The following is a 19,321-nucleotide window of genomic DNA, read 5'->3' on the forward strand; positions in this document are numbered from 1 at the left end:
CCAGAAAATGGCCGGCGTCGGAAGTCGCATCTACGCATGTCCGGAAGTGCGTAGGCGCAACTTCCAGTGTCGGCGCCAGCCATTTTCGGTGCCCATAGATGGGCAAAGCGACACCGGAAGTTGTGTCTACGCACTTCTGGACATGCGTAGACACGGCTTCCGGCACCGGCACCAGCCATTTTCTGGTGCCCATAGATGGGCAAAGCGGTCCCAGAAAAATGGCCGCTGACAGGAACAAAAATAAGGGAAATTAACGGGAGAGGAGCTGGAACGGGAGACCTCCAGGAAACGGCACCTTGTGGTGTATGCGGACCTATGCCAATCCCAGCCATGTAGGAGGGTGGAGCCGGCTGGCCGCCTCAGCGTCTTGCTAATCCGCTCACCCCTGAACTCACAGCGCTCCAACTGATGAGTGGGCTCTTCCCTGGACTCCAACTCTCGGGGCCCAAGCTCTCGGCCTGGCGCCCCTGAGAACCTGGCGCCCGGGTGCCCCGCACCCCTGCCACCTATGGTTAAGATGGCCCTGAGCAAAGCAGAAGGGTGGCATTATTATTATTATTATTACTCTAACCACTATGCAGGATTGCCCTACACAACTGAGGTAAAGTGTGAGCGCATAGTATTTGATGGGGCAGCAGCTCCGAGCTCACATCAAACTGCTTCTCAGCACTGGATCCAATTCTACGATCCTATGGTGAGGATCAGCCCCATATCAACTAACTGTGTGGAACAGACCCAACTGCCGAGAGCAATGAGCCGGGCTTGGGGAGCCTGTGGCCCTCTAGATACTAGTGGACTCCAATTCCCATCATTCCTTGTCAGCCTGGCCAGTGCTCAGGGCTGATGGGATTTGTAGCCTTGCAAAAAAAAAAAAAAAGGAGCCACCGGTTCTCTGTCCTTGCAATAAATAATATGGGACGCCACTGCAGCTGAATTTGAGAAGTACTGGGCTAATTGGGAATTCCCAGGAAAGGGGGGATTTGCTCCCACTCTGACCCTTCTGAGAAGTGGGGTGGGTTGTTGTTGTTTTTGTAGTGGGGGGGGGAGCAGCCCCACCACCTCCATTTAGGGACCAGCAAAAAGGATCCAGAAAACTACCAAGAAGGAACCACAGAGCCTCAGCTCACCTCTGAGATGCATATGTAGGTGGCAAGTTAATTTCTGCCTTGTTTGAGAAGGTTCTTGGTACCTGCCCCGAATGACTGGGGGGAGGAGGGAGGGGCGAAAGGCGCCATAGGTGGGGCAGGTCTCCGGAACTCACTTGCAAACTAACCGCATGACATCGTCTGTTGCCCATTGGGTTGTCAGTTTGGGTATTTGGGTATCCAACCGCCTGTCCCCACTTCCTGTGTTATTTCTTAAAAAGCTGTTTGCTTGTCCAGCTTTTTTGCTCAGTTTGCAGCTCTTGCCGGGTGGGGAGAAGATTTCAACTCATTGGGGGGAGAAGGGGGCAGTTTGCGATAAATCTGCAACTCGGGGTCAAATTTTTGAAAGGTTTATTGCTCTGCAGTTTTTAAAAGCTCTAAATTTTTAATTCAAGGACTAAACCATACTAGCAGGGGGGATATGACGAAACCGTTTGGGAGGAGCCACCCGCCCTGCCTCCCATGCCCAGGAGGGCATAGCTTCTGTTCTAAGGCGCCTGTGGCCCCCAACTGCACCCCCTAAAATAGCCTCCCCCAGCATGGGGCCTTCCGGGTGTTTTTGAACTACAACTCCCCGTGCACGCAACAGCCAGGGATGATGGGAGCTATAGTTCAAAATATCTCTAGAGGCCAACAGCTTCAGGAAGGCTGCTCAAAAACCACTCGCTTTTCTTCTTCAGAGATAATATTTATGCAAACGTCTGTGTTTTTTTTTTTAAAAAAAAGAGACACCGTAAGAAAAATTAGATCTGAGCGAAATCCTAAACCCGATTAAATATGTTTGCAACATTTGGGGGGGAGTTGGAACCTGCCAGACGTGGCGGTATTTGGGAAACGTAGCTGCGCGGTTAGTTGCGGCCGCTTTGCAAAGCTGCCTCCTACCCCCCCAAGAGAGCTGCCCCCTGAGCAAAGCTGAAATCGCAGCAGGTGCTTTAAAATAATAATAATAATAATAATAATAATAAAGATGCTAACTGCTCCAAATGCTGTGAATCCCGGGAAAACTCGTCTCCCTGTGTTTTTATTTCCCCTTTTTTGCCTCTTAACGCCCTGCTGGTGTTTCCACTGTTTTAATACGGGGGTTTGCTCGGTGTTCTTTGTGTTGCCGCGGCAGAGAGAACTCAGCGTCAGGTAAGGGCTCCTCCTAACTGTCTCCCTCTCCTCCTTTTTCAGTTTGCAAGGACAAAAATGCATCTTAATAACCGGTGCTGCTAAGCTGACGGCTTGCTGAGGCTGTGTGTGTGTGTGTGTGTGTGTGTGTGTGTGTGTGTGTGTGTACTTGTGTGTTTAAACATATAAATTCCTGCAGAATGGTCACCAGATACACGCACAGAGATCTGATGGTCAGGGGGCAAGGCCCATCACTTATCTCCATTATCGTAGAAGCATAGAGTTGGGAGGAAACCTGAGGCTCATCTAGACTACCCCCCCCCCCCGGCAATGCAGGGATATGCAGCCGTCCCTTCTGGGGATCGCTGCCCCCTGTCCCTACACGACAAGGCCCTCAGGTTCCATGTTGAAGTGCTCTTGCAGCCCACTTGGTAGGAATGGCTGGTCCCGCCTGGTTTGACCCAGCCAACCTCCCAAAACGGAAAGGAGCCTTTTCAGGGGAGAATTGGGGCTCACAGGCATAGCTGCCAAGTCTCCCGTTTTCCCTGGGAAATCCCAGTTTTTCCAGCTGTTCCTAACTGAAAAAACGAATTTTCTTTTCCCCGGTTTATTCTGGCGCGGTGGCCATTTTGGAACTGGTAGGAGCATGCTCAGAAGTGACTTTTGATGCTGCTCTGCCCAGTTCCAAAATGGCTGCAGTGCAACTTCTGGCGCGGTGGCCATTTTGGAACTGGGCAAAGCAGCATCAAAAGTCACTTCTGAGCACGCCCAGTTCCAAAATGGCAGCAGCGCTACTTCCGGTCTGCTATTTCTGGCCCAGTCCCTTATTTCTCTGACAGCAACTTGGCAGGTATGCTCACAGGTAGCAACAACAACAACAACAGTTTATTATCTATACCCTGCCCATCTGACTGGGTTTCCCCAGCCACTCTAAGCGGCTCCCAACAGAATATTAAAAACACGATCAAAGATCAAACATTAAAAACTTCCCCAAACAGGACTGCCTTCAGATGTCTTCTAAAAGTCAGACAGTTGTTTATTTCCTTGACATCTGATGGGACGGCGTTCCACGGGGCGGGCGCCACCACTGAGAAGGCCCTGTACCTGGTTCCCTGTAACCTCACTTCTCACAAGGAGGGAACTGCCAGAAGGCCCTTGGAACTGGGCCTCATTGTCTGGGCTGAACAATGAGGGTGGAGATGCTCCTTCAAACAGGACCAAGGCCCTTTGGGGCTTTAAAGGTCAGCACAACACTTTGAATTGTGCCTGGAAACGTATTGGGAGCCAATGTAGGTCTTTCAGGACTGGTGTTATATGGTCTCTGCACGCACTCCCTGTCCCCAGTCTAGCTGCCGCATTCTGGATTAGTTGCAGTTTCCGGGTCACCTTCAAAGGTAGCCCCACGTAGAGCGCATGGCAGTAGTCCAAGTTTGGGGCTTCAGCTTTTTCCCACGAACATGGGAAGCTGCACTGAGTCAGATCAATGGTACTTCTGACTCAGCATTGCCTATGCCAGCTAGCAACAACCCTCTAGGGCAGGCACCCTCAAACTTCAGCCCTCCAGATGTTTTGGACTCCAATTCCCACCTTCCCCAACCACTGGTCCTGTTAGCTAGGGATCATGGGAATTGTAGGCCAAAACATCCGGAGGGCTGCAGTTTGGGGATGCCTACTCTAGGGTTTCAATCAGGGGTCTTTCTCAGCCCCCCATGGAGACATGGCTGGGGTTGAATTTGGGACCTTCCCTTGAGCCACGCCTCCCCCCCCAGCCCTGACTGACAACCCCCCTCCCCTTTCGGTCCCCTCATATCCCCCAGTCTCTCCACAAACTTGAGTTTGCAGCCACCCATTGGCCATTTTATGCTGTTTGAGTTACCAGCTATTTGGGGAGGTCCAGAACATATCTGGTCCCCATGAAGAATAGAATTTTTTTGGGGGGGGGAGAAGAGAGCAGTTAGAAAACGTTTAAATAATTGGAGCCCAGCCGAATAGAACTTCTTTTTCTGGTTTCTCCACACACACACACATTTTTCTGTATGTCTGGAAATGCTTTTTGAAGAAGAAGAAAAAGGTTTTAGGAAACGGCGCGTTCCAGAAATAGATCCCTCCGCTTGGATTTGCCATGCCTTTCCTCAGCTCCGAGCCTTGATCCCCATAAGGATCCCTTCCTTATGGGCGTCTGGGGGCACAATAGCCCCCACATCTTGGAAATGTCAAGCCACTTCAAGGCTGCCCTCCTGCCCGTTTGAAAAACCTCCCCTGGGCTCCGTTCCTTCCTCTCCCTTTCTCTGTCTTCTCGCTTTTTCTCTTGTCTGCTTCCTGTTTGATTCTGCGAGAGCGCAATGAAAGGAGCCAGCGACATTTTCTGCCCTGCCTGCTCTTTTGTGGGGATTTGTGTGTGTCTTTTGAGCTGGTCACCCGGCCTTTTGGAAGCGTTTTTGTTCTCAGGGGAGGAAGGCGGAGGAGGAGAAGGAGGGGCAGAAGAATTGGTCTCCAAATGTGAGACTTAATTTTTTTTTTTAAAAGAAAGATGAACGAGGAAAGGAAAAAGACAAGAGAGAGAGAGAGAGAGAGCATCCGCTTAAGGCTGCTTATCAATTTTTTCCACTACCGGTCAGACACAGCAAAGAAGTGACAGGAAGCGCCGAGTACCTGTGTAAAATTCAGGGGCGAAAGAAAGGCGACCGCATTAGACGTGATAGAAGTTCTTAAAATAACGCACGGAAAGGGGATAGAGGAAAGGCGTTTTCCCTCTCTCTTAACGCCAGACCTCAACCTCCAATAAAGCTGCACGTTGGAAGAGTCGGGGCAAATAAAAGAAAGTGCTTCTTCACACAGCTAAACTGTGGAACTCCCTGCCACAGGAGGGCAGTGATGGCCACCAACTTGGATGGCGTTAAGAAAAGACAGATTCATGGAGGAGAGGGGGATGTTGGTGGCTAAAAGCCATGGTGGCTGTGTTCTGTCTCCGTGGTCGGAGTCAGCAATGCTTCTGAGAAACAGTTACTGGGGAACACAGGAGGGGGGGAGGGCTAGAAACCTGCTTGCTGATTTCCCACAGGCATCTGGTTGGCTGCTTTTGAGAACAGGATGCTGGACTAGATGGGCCACTGGCCTGATCCTGCAGGCTCTTTTTAGGTTCTTAACATCCTTTCCATTTTAACAAGCTTGCAACCGGGTTATTTAATAAAGCAGACCTCCAAATGCAATATTATTTTGGCAATAATGGCCCTGAATCGCCGAGAAGGCGCTTGAGAGGTTCTCATGGGAGAATTCCTTGAGGTACAGCTTCTCCCATCATTACGACTCTTGCAGAAGTTGACATCTCTGCCCTGTGCAATCCTTCAGAGGCTGTGCCAGCAAACACCCTGTGAGATTAAGTTGGTGTGGGAGCTTTGGTAAGGACCAGCCTGAGGGCCACACATGACCCTGCAGGCAACCTCCCAGGGGCCGCATGAAACGGATTCCATGCCAAAGCTAGGCATTCCTACTCCTCTCCACCAAGCCATACGAATGACTTTGTTACAGGTCAAGGATTCTGCATCCAGGCAAAAGAAATGCAAGATGCTTCTCCAGGGCAAATCCCCGCCCCCTTTTTTTAAAAAATTAAGTGCTCTTATTTCCCTGCTTTATTTTCTCTCCCCTCCCTCTTTGGTTACCCATGTGTCTCTGTGCGTGTGGTTGTCTGTCACCTGCTTGGGTCATCCCTGAACTACAACTCCCATCTGATGAACAGAGGAAACTCCGCTGGGATATGTGAGGATCAAATTGCACCCTCCAACTTATTTTTTTCCTTTTGGTTTGGTTTGAATACTAAATTGAGTGGCGAGCTTCTGCCGAGGTCTAGGCCTGCATGATAAGGAGTCTATACCATGTGGGTCGGCGTGCCCCCATTAGCGAGGTTTATTATTATTATTATTAAGAAAGTTATATACCTCCCCCCAATTAAAGACCACTGGGAGGTTTATAGCATAATGAGCAACTTGACATACGAGAGCTGGGAGGTCCCGTGGTACCCAGGATACAAGGCATGGGGGGGGGAGAAATTCAGTCTGGGTCACATGTCAATGCAAACCCATCCCAATTTGCACTTCCCCAAACATTCTATGAACCGGAGCACAGCCGTCCTTTGAACTTCCCCCAATTTTGCCTTGCAGTTTTGCATTTAAACCCCCACCCCACCCCACCCCGGCCAGGAGGGTGTACTATTATTGTTATTAATGATTTGCTAATTACCTTCTAAACAACCATCTCAGGGCAATGTACAACAAAGACGATTAAGAACAGTTGAGAACACAAACAGCAAAACAACAACAAAACAAAACAGTGTAGAGCAGGCATCCCCAGACTATGGCCCTCCAGATGTTTTGGCCTACAACTCCCATGATCCCTAGCTAAGAGGACCAGTTTTCAGGGATGATGGGAATTGTGGTCCAAAACATCTGGAGGGCCGAAGTTCTGGGGATGCCTGGTCTAGAGGAATCAACCAGCTGTCACTCATTAAGCTGAATCAAGCCCCCCCCAGCTGTTTTATGAGTGTTTTATCCTAATGCGATCAGCATTGGGACCATGGCATGGATGGAGGGAGTATAGGAATAAGCCTTTAAACTCCCCCCCCCTTACTATGGTCCCAATAAATACCCCCCCAACAGTTACTTGTTCTGGAAGGGAAGCTTCTGTTGGCTTATATTGGGGATTTAAAGATAAAATAAAACCGGGTGCAGCATTGAAGGATAAACTGTTCCTCTACCTCCCAATACGGTCCCAATGCAGATCAGGGTCTCCCACGGTTGCTATTTTAAAAATCCTTTAACAGAAACAAATTAACACACACACACAAAAGCAAATAAGTTATGAAGGAGTTGACAACGTGGCGCCCGTGGGCACAGGGGCACCCTTGAGATCTTCCACCAGAACCCTTGAAAAGTGCATGGATCTGAGGCTGTTTCTGGGTCCTTGCTAAGCATTTGTACAGCTCCATACCATCTCCCCGGCTCCTGGTTAACCCACTTCCGTTCGATTGGCTTGCGGTTGTTTCTCTGTGTGTTTGTGTGTGCACCTCTTTCTTCCAGACCCAAAACTGGCAAGGCGCAAACCTTTAGCCGGCTTCGTTTTGCATGTGCATATTTTAATGCTCCTCTTTTTTCGCTCGCCCTGAGTTAATGCTCGCGTGTGTTATTCCGTGGGTGGAAAGGATCTCTCCACGAGGCCCTTTGTCCGTCCTAACCAACCACACAGACACAGGGGGCACAAAAAGGGTGTCCTAATTAGAACCTCCTTCCTCTTCCTCCTCGCTAGCTAGGCTGCCGGCAGCTCCTTGAAACCACCAGTGTGTCATTCAGATGTGACTCATCCTGACCCTTTTATTCCTCCAACGACTAAGGAAGCTGGCCCCCAGTTTTCATTTTGGCAACGAGGCTTTGTCCTTCGCCCCACCACCTGCAGGAAGCAGAATTCCACCCCTTAGGCTGCTTTTCAAAAGCCTGTTATCTATCTATCTGTCTGTCATCCATCTATCTATCTAATTTATATCCCGCCCTTCGCCCCAAAGGATGCCAGTGCCCTGACCCCACAGTCGGAGGCGGCAATGCTTCTGAAACCCAGTTGCTGGAAACCAAAGGAGGGGAGAGTCGGTCCTGTGCTTGGATCCTGCTTGCAGGTTTCCCACAGGCATCTGACTGGCCACTGTGAGATCAGGATGCTGGACCAGATGGGCCCTGGGCCTGATCCGGCAGGCTCTCCTTGGTTCCGCCCTGCCCAACCTCCGGTGTCAAGTTCAGCCACGGCTCCCTGCTAAGCGCTGCCGATAACTTATGCAAGGGAGGTGGCCAGGAGTGAGATTTGTGGGGATGATTTGAGAGGCAGGAGAGGATATATTATTGAATGATATCCTGCCTAACTTGCGCTAGCAAGTTCCATATTCTAGCAGAGTTCCAAACATCCCCCTTTTTAAATGACGCAGCGACCAGCTTGTTGCTGACTCATCTGAATCTTACTATTAAAGATTCCTTCCTGGTAAAATCCCTTCTAATCCCTCTTAAAAAGAATAAACACAAGAATCTGATTAACGTTAATATAAATGTAGTTTACTCACAGATTCATTAAGACATATCTCTGAAGGCAGGGCTTAGGTTACATAACAACTAGAACTATTCCATAAAGAAGTTGGTCCCAAGTGACTGCGACTAAGCAGTCGCTTCTCCAAACACACAGCAACATACAAAATGCAGAACACACACTGATCAGAACATGGAGGCGGTGTGGTTCTCCATGCTAGTACTATAGACCACCCCCTCTTCAAGTCTGTCCCAGCTCAGGAGGAAACAGGAAGTCTTCTCCTGAGTGGTACAAAGAATCCCCTAACATGTCCACTGTAGTAATGTTCTACTTGACTGCAGTTTTACATCCCACAAGATTCCCTTCCCCATTGAGCCTGTCCATGGGGCATTTTAGCCATGGCGAGAGGTCTGTGTGGTTTGTTCGGATGAGGAAAGCAGTGGCTTCTTAGGGGTGGCTTCTCTTCTCTGGCTGGGGGAGGAAGCAGCACTTTCCCAAGAAGCCTTCGACTTGACTTTAATTCTCCTCTTTTTCTTCAGGGCAGCACTGGCCTCGGCCCACCAATGCCACCCTCTCCCCAAGACACTCAGTGTGCTGAAGAACACCCCACAAGTGAAAGGCATGCACACAATCATCCGGTGAGTTGGGTGCCTTATTGTAAGTTCTTTTCAGCACCACGGAGAGCTCCTGGTGAGCCACTTACTCCATTGAGAGCAGGAAGAAAACTATTGCCTGTCAAGCATCTGCCCCCAGGCTCCCCTTTCCTGTGCTCTGCCACACAAGTTACAAGAAAGGAGAGTTTGACAAAACATCAGGAAGAACTTTCTGACAGTAAGAGCAGTTTGACAGGGGAACAGTCTCCCTCGGGAGGTGGTGGACTCCCCTTCCTTGGAGGCTTTTAAGCAGAGCTTGGATGGCCATCTGTCATGGATGCTTTAGCTGAGATTCCTGCATTGCAGGGGGTTGGACTAGATGACCCTCAGGTCCCTTCCAACTCTTATAATTCTATGAACCTAACGCCTTCCTTCTCTCCTCTTTGTTACCCTTTCAGGGACAAGGAGACAAGTCGGGATGAGTTTATCTTCTACTCCAAACGGCTGATGCGTCTCCTGATTGAGCATGCGCTGTCCTTGCTGCCTTTCCAGGTAGGCTGATCAAAGCATTCTTCCAAACCATGGGTAGGCAAACTAAGGCCCGGGGGCCGGATTCGGCCCAATCGCCTTCTAAATCCAGCCTGCGGACAGTCTGGGAATCAGCATGTTTTTACATGAGTAGAATGTGTGCTTTTATTTAAAATGCACCTCTGGGTTATTTGTGGGGCATAGGAATTCACTCATTTCCCCCCCCCCAAAAAATAGTCCGGCCCCCCCACAAGGTCCGAGGGACAGTGGACCAGCCCCCTGCTGAAAAAGTTTGCTGACCCCTGTCCAAACCATGGCTGAGCTGAAAGGGATCAGTACTCTTTTGAAAGAGGATCCCGTCTCTTTGGGTGATTTGGGAGGGAGCAGGCAACATGCTCATTTTGCATCCTCTTGATTGGTTAAGATCACCCATGTGGCCTGTATAAGAGGCATTGCCCTCGCTCAAAATGGCACCCATGTGCCCTTAAGTAACAGGTGCTGGCCGAAAAAATCCAATCGGTTACATGCTATTGCAACCTTTGGATCAGCTAAGTGAAATACAGAGGGGAAATGGATGATTCAGCACCAGATTGCAAGGCAGGGAGGGGATTTGTGAACAGTGTCAAACAGCTCTGAGAAACAAAATAGAAAAATTCCTTCCAGCAGCACCTTAGAGACCAACTAAGCTTGTTCTTGGTATGAGCTTTCGTGTGCATGCGCACTTCTTCAGATACACTGAAACAGAAGTCACCAGACCCTTATATATAGTGAGAGGGTGGGGAGGGGTCTTACTCAGAAGGGTGGTGGGAATGGGTGATTGGCTGGCAGGTGTGGTAAACCTGTTGGCGACTGTTAACTACTGCAATTGGTCTTACAGGAACAAGCGATGGGTGAGATGGCTAAAAATAGCTTTATCATGTATAATGAGATAAGAAACCAATGTCTCTATTTAGACCAGGTCTCTCCATGGTTTTAAGTTTGGTAAAGGTAAAGGAACCCCTGACCATTAGGTCCAGTCGTGACCGACTCTGGGGTTGCGGTGCTCATTTCGCTTTACTGGCCAAGGGAGCCGGCGTACAGCTTCCAGGTCATGTGGCCAGCATGACAAAGCCGCTTCCGGCAAACCAGAGCAGCACACAGAAACACCGTTTACCTTCTCGCCAGAGTGGTACCTAATTATCTACTTACACTTTGATGTGCTTTTTGAACTGCTAGGTTGGCAGGAGCTGGGACTGAGCAATGGGAGCTCACCCCGTTGCGGGGATTCGAACCGCCAACCTTCTGATCAGCAAGCCCTAGGCTCTGTGGTTTAGAGCACAGTGCCACCTGTGTCCCGTTTTAAGTTTGGTAATAAGTTACAATTCAGCAACTTCTCTTTCCAGTCTATTTCTGACATTCTTTTGTAATAAGACAGCTGCTTTGAGATCTTGTATAGAATGTCCTAGGAGACTGAAGTGTTTTCCTACTGGTTTCTTGTGATTCCTGATGTCAGATTTATGTCCATTTACCCATAGGGTTTGGCCTGTTTGTCCAATAAAGAGAGCTGAAGGGCACTGTTGGCATTTGATGGCATACACAATGTTAGAAGATGAGCAATTAAATAGTCCTGAGATGGTATATTTGATGTTGTTGGGGCCAGTAATGGTGTTGTCCGGGTGTATGTGGCAGCAAAGTTGGCATCTGGGTTTATTGCAGGCTCTGGTACCAGTGTCCATGTTAAGTCTGGTGGTTGTATTATTGTGGGTGAGGAGGTGCTACTGGAAGGACTTTTTTATTTTGTTTCGACTATGTCAGACCAACACAGCTTGTTGTTGTTGTTTAGTCGTTTAGTCGTGTCCGACTCTTCGTGACCCCATGGATCATAGCACGCCAGGCACTCCTGTCTTGCACTGCCTCCCGCAGTTTGGTCAAACTCATGTTCGTAGCTTCGAGAACACTGTCCAACCATCTTGTCCTCTGTCGTCCCCTTCTCCTAGTGCCCTCAATCTTTCCCAACATCAGGGTCGTTTCCAAGGATTCTTCTCTTCTCATGAGGTGGCCAAAGTATTGGAGCCTCAGCTTCACGATCTGTCCTTCCAGGGAGCACTCAGGGCTGATTTCCTTAAGAATGGATAGGTTTGATCTTCTTGCAGTCCATGGGACTCTCAAGAGTCTCCTCCAGCACCATACAAGCACCAACACAGCTACCTACCTGTAACTAGAGCTCTGAGAAAAGCAGAGTTGGGGGGCTTTTAGGGAGTGAGGTTTGCCCCACCTGAAATCATGGATTTCAAGCTAGAAGGTAGATGTGGAAAACGTTCTGTTCAGCCCTAAATCTAAGAAGAAAATTTGAGGACCGGCAATGCCACAAATGGAGTGGCGTTCAAGTCCAGAGATGAGTTTTCTTCTCTCACTGAACACTGTTTAAAGAAGCAATATCAGGCTAAACTTAATTATGCCCCAAAAGTGACCTTCCTTGTTCATAAAATCCTCTAGAACCTCACCCTCTCTCTCTGCACCCTCTTTGTGGCCTGGGAATACAGCTGGATAGAAATGGTTTCAGGAATGGGCGCTTGCACTCTGCCCTAAGGAAACCTGGATTTGCAGCCTGCATAAAAATGCACACATCTGTTTGTTTTGCATAATTCTGCTTTTCTGCTACTTCTCACTTGGGCTCTGCCCCTGCCCACATTCCATATTAATTCCTGTGTGCCGTTGCCTTTCCAGACCTGCACAGTTCAGACCCCCCAAGGGCAGGACTATGAAGGCCGAAACTACAGTGGGAAGCAAGTAAGTGTCGCCAGCAGAGGATTCTCGAAGCAGAGTCCGGAGAAAACCAGGGGTGTGTGAAACCTGCTCCTGTTTTGATTAATAGTTTCAGCTTTCTGCATGTGGCACCTTCTACAGTAATACCTCGGGTTACGAACGCGATCCGTTCCGGATCGCAGTTCGTAACCCGAATAGTTCGCAAACTGAGCGCGATGGGCGCCGCCATTTTGCGCATGCGCAAAGCGCGATTTTCGCAATTTTCGCGCTTTGTGCATGCGCAAAGCGCGCGATTGCGCATGCGCAAAGCGCGCGTTTGCGCGCACGCGGCTTATGCGCACACACGCGCGGCGAAAACACTTCCGGGTTTGCGCAGTTCGTAACCCGAACTGTTCGCAAACCGAGGTGGTCGTAACCCGAGGTACGACTGTATTTGGGACAAATCTTAACTCTCTTTTTTTGCATCGTGGTGTTTTGAGGGGATGTTTCCTGAAGCCTTTGACAGGTGCTGTGCTGGCAAACACTCCTGCACCTGTCGGTGTCACAATAGTGACCCCTGGGTTTCTATATCTGCACGTTCAGTAGTTTTCAATAACTTGGAGCTTTTGGACAGCTTTTTTTCCTAAAAATAGAGACATCTGGGTCTTGAGTCTGGTGCATCTGGAGAGAACCCACTAAACCTGATGCAAACCCCAAAAGGAGAGAACAGGCCCAGTTTCTGTTGAGAAGAACCCAGAACCAACCGAAGGAAGCAAGAGGATAATGTAGCAAGAGAAAGGTTTTCGGCTGTTTAGAAGATTTTTTCTAATTGATTAATTGCCCAGCTTCACTCGATTTAAAATTAATTAACCAATTCATTTCAAATGCATTTGGTAACACTTTACTAAAGACTCCTTTTCCAGGATCCTGAAGAAGAGGGATAATTTATCGGAGAACAGCTGGGCGGGATGACAAACTCCCACCAAGTCCTCCTGAAAAACATTGGCGTTGGTTTTTTTTTAAAAAAAGGAATAATTCTCAAGAATGCTTGGGGTGAAGCAGTGGGGAGATTTCAGCGTTTGATCAAGTATTCTTAGAGAAAACGCACACACAAAATCCACACTAGGTAAAAAAGGTAAAGGACCTCTGGACTGTTAAGTCCAGTCAAAGGCGACTCTGGGGTTGTGGCGCTCATTTCACTTTCAGGTCGAGGGAGATGGCATTTGTCCACAGACAACTTTCCGGGTCATGTGGCCAGCAGGACTAAACCGCTACTGGCACACAGAGGACCGTGATGAGTGCCAGAGCGCACGGAAACGCTGTTTACCTTCCTGCCGCAGCGGTACCTATTTATCTACTTGCACTGGCTTGCTTTCGAACTGCAAGGTTGACAGGAGCTGGAACAGAGCAAGGGGAGTTCACCCCGTTGCAGAGATTCGAACCACCGACCTTCCGACCGGCAAGCCCAAGAGACTCAGTGGTTTAGACCACAGCGCCACCCGCATCCCTTAACAAATCCACACTACCAGAGGGTGAAGCGTGCACTGACAATTCTTGCCAGGGATCATGGGAGTGCCATTTCCTCTGCCTCCCAATTCATTGTAGAAGGCAGAGTAACTCCGAGTACCGATCTTGCCGGCAGGAAATGACTCTTATATGGAAATTGCGGAAATTGCATTTGCCCTGCAGCCTGATTTCCACTTAACAACTGGATGGAAAGGGCTCTCCTGTCTCTTGCAAGCCCACCTCCCCACCAGAAGGGGTTTGGAACTTGCAAGGAGAGCTGGCCGACGTTATGAATGAATCCTTTTTCGAACTGAATCCCGTCTGGGCCCAGTTTGAAACGGAGCGGAGCTTTTTCAGCTCACCCATTTGTCTAAGGCAGGCCTTAACACAACTCCACAGAACTTCGCCTGAAAATGGAAGAACAAGACAGCGACTCTTTTTTATTCATTTATGACAACAACACTGCCTGATCATCTGGAGGTGATTTTTTTTACTTAGCCCAGCCACGTTCCAAGCAATACAGAATGGTGGGATAGAAGCAGTAGAAAGCTGGGGGAATTATACTTGCGGGTTTCCACCTTGTCCTCTGTCTTCCAGATCACTGGCGTGTCCATTTTGAGGGCTGGGGAGACAATGGAGCCAGCTCTGCGGGCCGTCTGTAAGGATGTCCGGATTGGCACCATCCTCATCCAGACCAACCGGTACACGGGAGAGCCAGAGGTAAATGTCCAGGCCTGGTATGGGGCAAGGGCTTGGTAGTGGCCTGCGCTACCTTGCCACCTCTCTAGCAGTATCCCAAACCAAGTACTGCCCCCTCAAAACTCAAGGCATTGTTGCTCTGCACTGTGGTCCTGTTAATATGGTTATTGGTCGGTTTTGTGGCTTGTTTTTTTATGATTTTAATGAGACAGAGCTTGGGGCGGTATCTGGCTAACGTGTCCTTTCAGCACAAGGATTTGTGTTTCTGCAAGAGAACTCCCCTCCTTTCCCCCTCGCACCCCCTAAATCTGTTCCAGGGGCTCCCCCAACCCATCCAGAGCAGATTTGGAAAGGGTGCTGGGTGCCAGGGGCGTAGGAAGATAGGGGCGGAACGCATGTCTCGCCTCTCCGGGAGGTACGCCACACCCCCGGAACGTGCGCCACAACCCTCCGGGAGGCACCCCCCGCCCCCAGAACAGGCTCCAACCCCGCCCCCAGTGCCGGAGCATGAATTTCTGCCACTGCTGGGTGCGCATAGGGAGAATGTTCTATTGTGCAAGCATTGCACTGATATTATTTGAATACTGTTGTCAGTCTTTAATTCTGATATTTTTGTAACCCGTCCTGTGGACCTGGGCTAGCTAGAAATGGGTTGTGGCCAACTAAATACCGTGTTTCTCATATTATAAGACACGTCTTATATTTATTTTTTCCTCAAAAAAACACACTATGGCTTATTTTCAAGGGATGTCTTATTTTTTTCCTCCTCCTCCTGCCGCGGCCGGCATTGCTTCTGCGCCTATCACTATGTCTTATTTTCAGGGTATGGCTTATATTCATTGAATGCTTAAAAATCCTGCTATGGCTTATTTTATGGGTATGTCTTAAAATATGAGAAACAGGGTATATTTAAGCAGTGTTGCTCGATAGATACAGGCCAGCCCAATATCCTATCCGGCTAGATCAAAGAGATCAGGTGGATATTGAAGGAGTCCATTAATTTTGTGTAGTCCATCCTTTGCCAGCTGAGTGCCCTTCAAATCTTTTGGACTACAACTCCCATCAGCCCAGCCAGAATGGGCAATGGTGTACCTGAAGGAGCGTCTGCACCCCCATCGTTCAGCCCGGACACTGAGGTCCAGCGCCGAGGGCCTTCTGGTGGTTCCCTCACTGCAAGAAGCAAAGCTACAGGGAACCAGGCAGAGGGCCTTCTCGGTTAGTGGTGCCCGCCCTATGGAACGCCCTCCCATCAGATGTCAAAGAGAGAAACAACTACCTGACATTTAGAAAACATCTGAAGGCAGCCCTGTTTAGGGAAGTTTTTAATGTGTGATATTTTAATGTATTTTGGAAGCCGCGAAGAGTGGCTGGGGAAGCCCAGCCAGATGGGCGGGGTACAAATAATAAATTATTATTATTATTATTATTATTATTACTACTACTACTACTACTACTACTACTACTACTACTACTACTACTACAGTGGGCATGAATAAAACTTAATATTGCCGACAACGCAATGCTCTGCAGCTTTCTCTGACCTAGAGCTTTCCAGAAGTCGTTGGCCAAAACACCTGGAGGGCACCAGGTTGGGGAAGACTGGCCTAGTCCATATCCACCTCTGGGCTCACTTGATGGTACTCGCCAACTTTTGTCTTGGGGGATGTGGGTTGCCAACAGTGACCCCATGCAAGGAATGAGCAGGCCAGTCCTGCTGGGGACACTTCCCTCCCTGCTCGCCGTCTCCAAACGCTCCCTTCCTCCTTCTCCCTCCTCCAGCTGCATTATCTGAGGCTTCCGAAGGACATCAGCGAAGATCACGTGATCCTCATGGACTGTACGGTCTCTACAGGAGCGGCAGCCATGATGGCTGTGAGGGTGTTGCTGGTAAGGGTCGGGCCGGTGTCATGGGACAACTTTGACTTAGTTGTTGGGAGGGAAGGGAAAAGGTAACAGCACTCCCCTATGAACATTAGAAATGAAGGGAACAATGCTGAGGATTTCATCTGACCATCCGCCGGAAGCATAAGCTGGGTGTGGGGAAGCCAGATGTTGCTGAACTACAACTCCCACCAGCCCTAGCAAGCACAGCCAGTGAACAGGGTTGTTGGGAGTTGTAGTTCCGTAACCCCCAGAGGGCCAAAGGGCAAGCTGAGGAGTGAAGCTAAATGGCTGAAACCCTCTCCTTTCTCTTAGGACCATGACGTCCCAGAGGACAAGATATTCCTCCTCTCCTTGCTGATGGCTGAGATGGGCGTCCACTCGGTCGCTTATGCCTTCCCGCAGGTGAAGATCATCACGACAGCCGTGGACAAGAAAGTGAACGACCTCTTCCGCATCATCCCTGGTATTGGTGAGTGGCCGGGGTTAGGCGGTCCTGCCCCTGGTCTTGAGCCAGCGATGCTTCTGAATGCTCAGATCCCACTTGTGGGTTTCCAATTAGGGCATCTGGTCGGCCACTGAGAAAACAGGATGCTGAACTGGAGTGGCCATTGGCCTGATCCAGCAGCCTGCTGTTCCTTATGTTCTTACAGTTGTCAGGTCCCCTGGAAAAACTTTTTGAGTTTTTCATTCTCCAGCGGCTCCTGATGGCTCAGAGCTGCTTGCAAGCAATAATATAATTCCCAGCTACCACCATTGATGCTGAAAATAAGGTCATTTCTTAGCATTGGGTTTTGTTTTGGTTTTTTGCATGTATCGCCACATCCTTACTATTTATTTCGTAGCTGCAGACAGTTTGAATAAGGCATCGGAAGGCAGTTTTTTAATGTTTGATGTTTTACTGTGGTCTTACAATTGTTGGAAGCCACCCAGAGTGGCAGAAAAATAATTCCAACCAGAGCAATCCAGTGGATCCCAGAAAGCAAACTTCTTTTCAGCATATGACAAAAGCCAGACAATGGAGATGGATCTCTGTGGGGAGTTCCACAATTTAGGGTCTGCCTCCGAGAAAGCCCTCTCCTTGGCCAGCTTTCCCCACACTTCCGAGGGTGGTGGAAATACCCGAGAGAGTCTCCGCTGCCAGATTTAACACCCGAGAAGTAGGCAAGGCTTCAAGCACGCTGCTGCCGCCACCTTGAGCCATGAAGGTGGCAAATCTCTAGGATTTGCTGAACCTGCATGAAACGGAATGCGAATCTAGCAGAAGGATTTGGGGATTTTTGCCAGACGGGAACGTCCTGGGCACATCTCTGAATAGCACGGACGCAGCTCAGTGTACTTCCTGCGTGCACGGGGGTTTCTCGTAGCGCTTCCTAATTCCCGTTCCCTCCTGCCGCCCTCTAGGAAATTTTGGAGACCGGTACTTTGGCACAGATGCGCCTCCCGACTGGAGTGACGAGGAAGACCTCCTGGACTCGTAGCAAGCTCCTCTTTTGTAAAGGAACCACTCTGGAGGGAAAGAGGCTTCTGCACTGCACCTTAACCCCCCCCCCCAAAACATCCCCCAAACATTTGCAAAGAGACTATCGCACTGCACCATAGTTTTTTCTTACTCATCTTCCACCAGAGGCCGTGGCTGAGAGCATATTTTTTTGGAAATGGAGAGGATGGCGAGAGATGCTTGCTGCCTTTTTTTTATGTGCTCGAGAGCGTTTCTGAGCCTAGAGGCAATGTATTTTAATTTAAAGATTTACTATAACTTATTTTATTAAAAAAAGAGAGAGAGAGAGAATGTTTCAGCTAAGTTTCAAGTGTCTTGTTGATGACTGGTGTCAATCATTCCTGACTAACCCAGCAGTTCAACCATCTTTTGTGTTAATGCAGCCACAGACCCAACCTTCGTCTCCTGGTGAAGCAGTCAAGGCAGCTAGTGAGCCTCGTGGCTAAGTGGAGATTTGAACCCTGGACTCCCAGATCCCAGTCCAACACTTTTAGCCACCACACTAGCTCAACCTTTTTTTAAAACGGTCTTATCCAGATGGGGTAGCCCTTAGAGAAAAAGCAGCCTTGAGTCGTATGATCCTTGCAGATGCAATAGTTTATACAGGATATAGAATACAGTCATACCTTGGAAGCCGAACGCCTTGGCACTTGTACGTTTTGGCTCCTGAACTCTGCAAACTCAGAAGTAAGTGTTCCAGTTTGCGAACGTTCTTTGGGACCCGATCATCCAGCGCGGTTTCGGCGGCTTCCGATTGGCTGCAGGGGCTTCCTGCAGCCAATCGGAAGCCGCACCTTGGTTTCCAAATGTGTTTTGGAAGTTGAACGGACTTCCGGAACGGATTCTGTTTTACTTCCGAGGTACGGCTGTACTGGAAATCGAAAGGCATTCCTCAGTTGAGAGAATGGCTTTTATGTACAGAAGAGTTAGAAGGAATAAAGCTGGGAAGGAATGGAGAAGCTTTAGGGAATTTTGGAATCCAGAGTAAAAACTCTAATTAAGAGCAGCACCTTCCACTTAACCGTAATCCTTTATATGAGTATTTTTGATATTATATGACCCATTTTCCAGAATTCCATGATTTGTGATTGGGCTGTTTATTCTGTTGTGCATTGCAGTTTTGATGCAGTTAGGGGGGAAAAAGTTTTTTAAATGCACTCATCCACGTGTTCAGCTTCTCGCCAGACTGTTTGCAGCGGTGGTAGCTGTGCATTGGAGATGGTGCATCGAGTTTAAAAAGCAACAACCTTTTCAGTGAGACTCCAGGCCATGTTAAACTTGATATGGGTATGTTTTCACATTGTCTGTGCCTTCCGCGTCTCCTGCAAATGGGCTCTGTGATTCACACACTGAAATATAAACAACCTGGAGGATGAAACGATCTTGGGGGTTGTTGTCTTAGGAGAAATGTCAGGGCAGATGAATCCCAACACCTCTCACAACATGGGCACCTTGCTAAGGGAATGAAGGTGGTAGACTAATTTGTCTCCCCCCTCTCAGATGTTTTTGGATTCCAACTCCCACCAGCTCCAGTCATCAAGGCCAATAATGAGGTACGATGGGAGTCGTAGTCTAGC

General features: G+C 49.0%; 1 protein-coding gene across 4 annotated transcripts in view; it reads left to right on the plus strand.

Annotated features, from left to right (window-relative positions):
• Positions 1 to 18,877, plus strand: part of UCKL1 (uridine-cytidine kinase 1 like 1) — a 60,499-nt gene extending 41,622 nt beyond the window's left edge. For 2 of the 4 annotated variants that reach the window (XM_035122406.2, XM_035122409.2), the window contains exons 8-15: positions 5,992 to 6,011; positions 8,852 to 8,950; positions 9,364 to 9,457; positions 12,140 to 12,202; positions 14,261 to 14,383; positions 16,142 to 16,249; positions 16,559 to 16,715; positions 17,648 to 18,877. In XM_035122406.2, the coding sequence (XP_034978297.1) occupies positions 5,992 to 6,011; positions 8,852 to 8,950; positions 9,364 to 9,457; positions 12,140 to 12,202; positions 14,261 to 14,383; positions 16,142 to 16,249; positions 16,559 to 16,715; positions 17,648 to 17,724 (741 nt within the window). In that variant the 3' untranslated portion in view covers positions 17,725 to 18,877. Of the gene's footprint in view, positions 1 to 2,259; positions 2,277 to 5,991; positions 6,012 to 8,851; positions 8,951 to 9,363; positions 9,458 to 12,139; positions 12,203 to 14,260; positions 14,384 to 16,141; positions 16,250 to 16,558; positions 16,716 to 17,647 lie in introns of all 4 variants that reach the window. The other 2 variants (XM_035122407.2, XM_035122408.2) reach the window with 2 other exon arrangements.
• The last annotated feature ends 444 nt before the right edge of the window (positions 18,878 to 19,321 follow it).

Source organism: Zootoca vivipara, chromosome 7 (genome assembly GCF_963506605.1).
Source record: "Zootoca vivipara chromosome 7, rZooViv1.1, whole genome shotgun sequence".
Taxonomy (NCBI): Eukaryota; Metazoa; Chordata; class Lepidosauria; order Squamata; family Lacertidae; genus Zootoca; species Zootoca vivipara.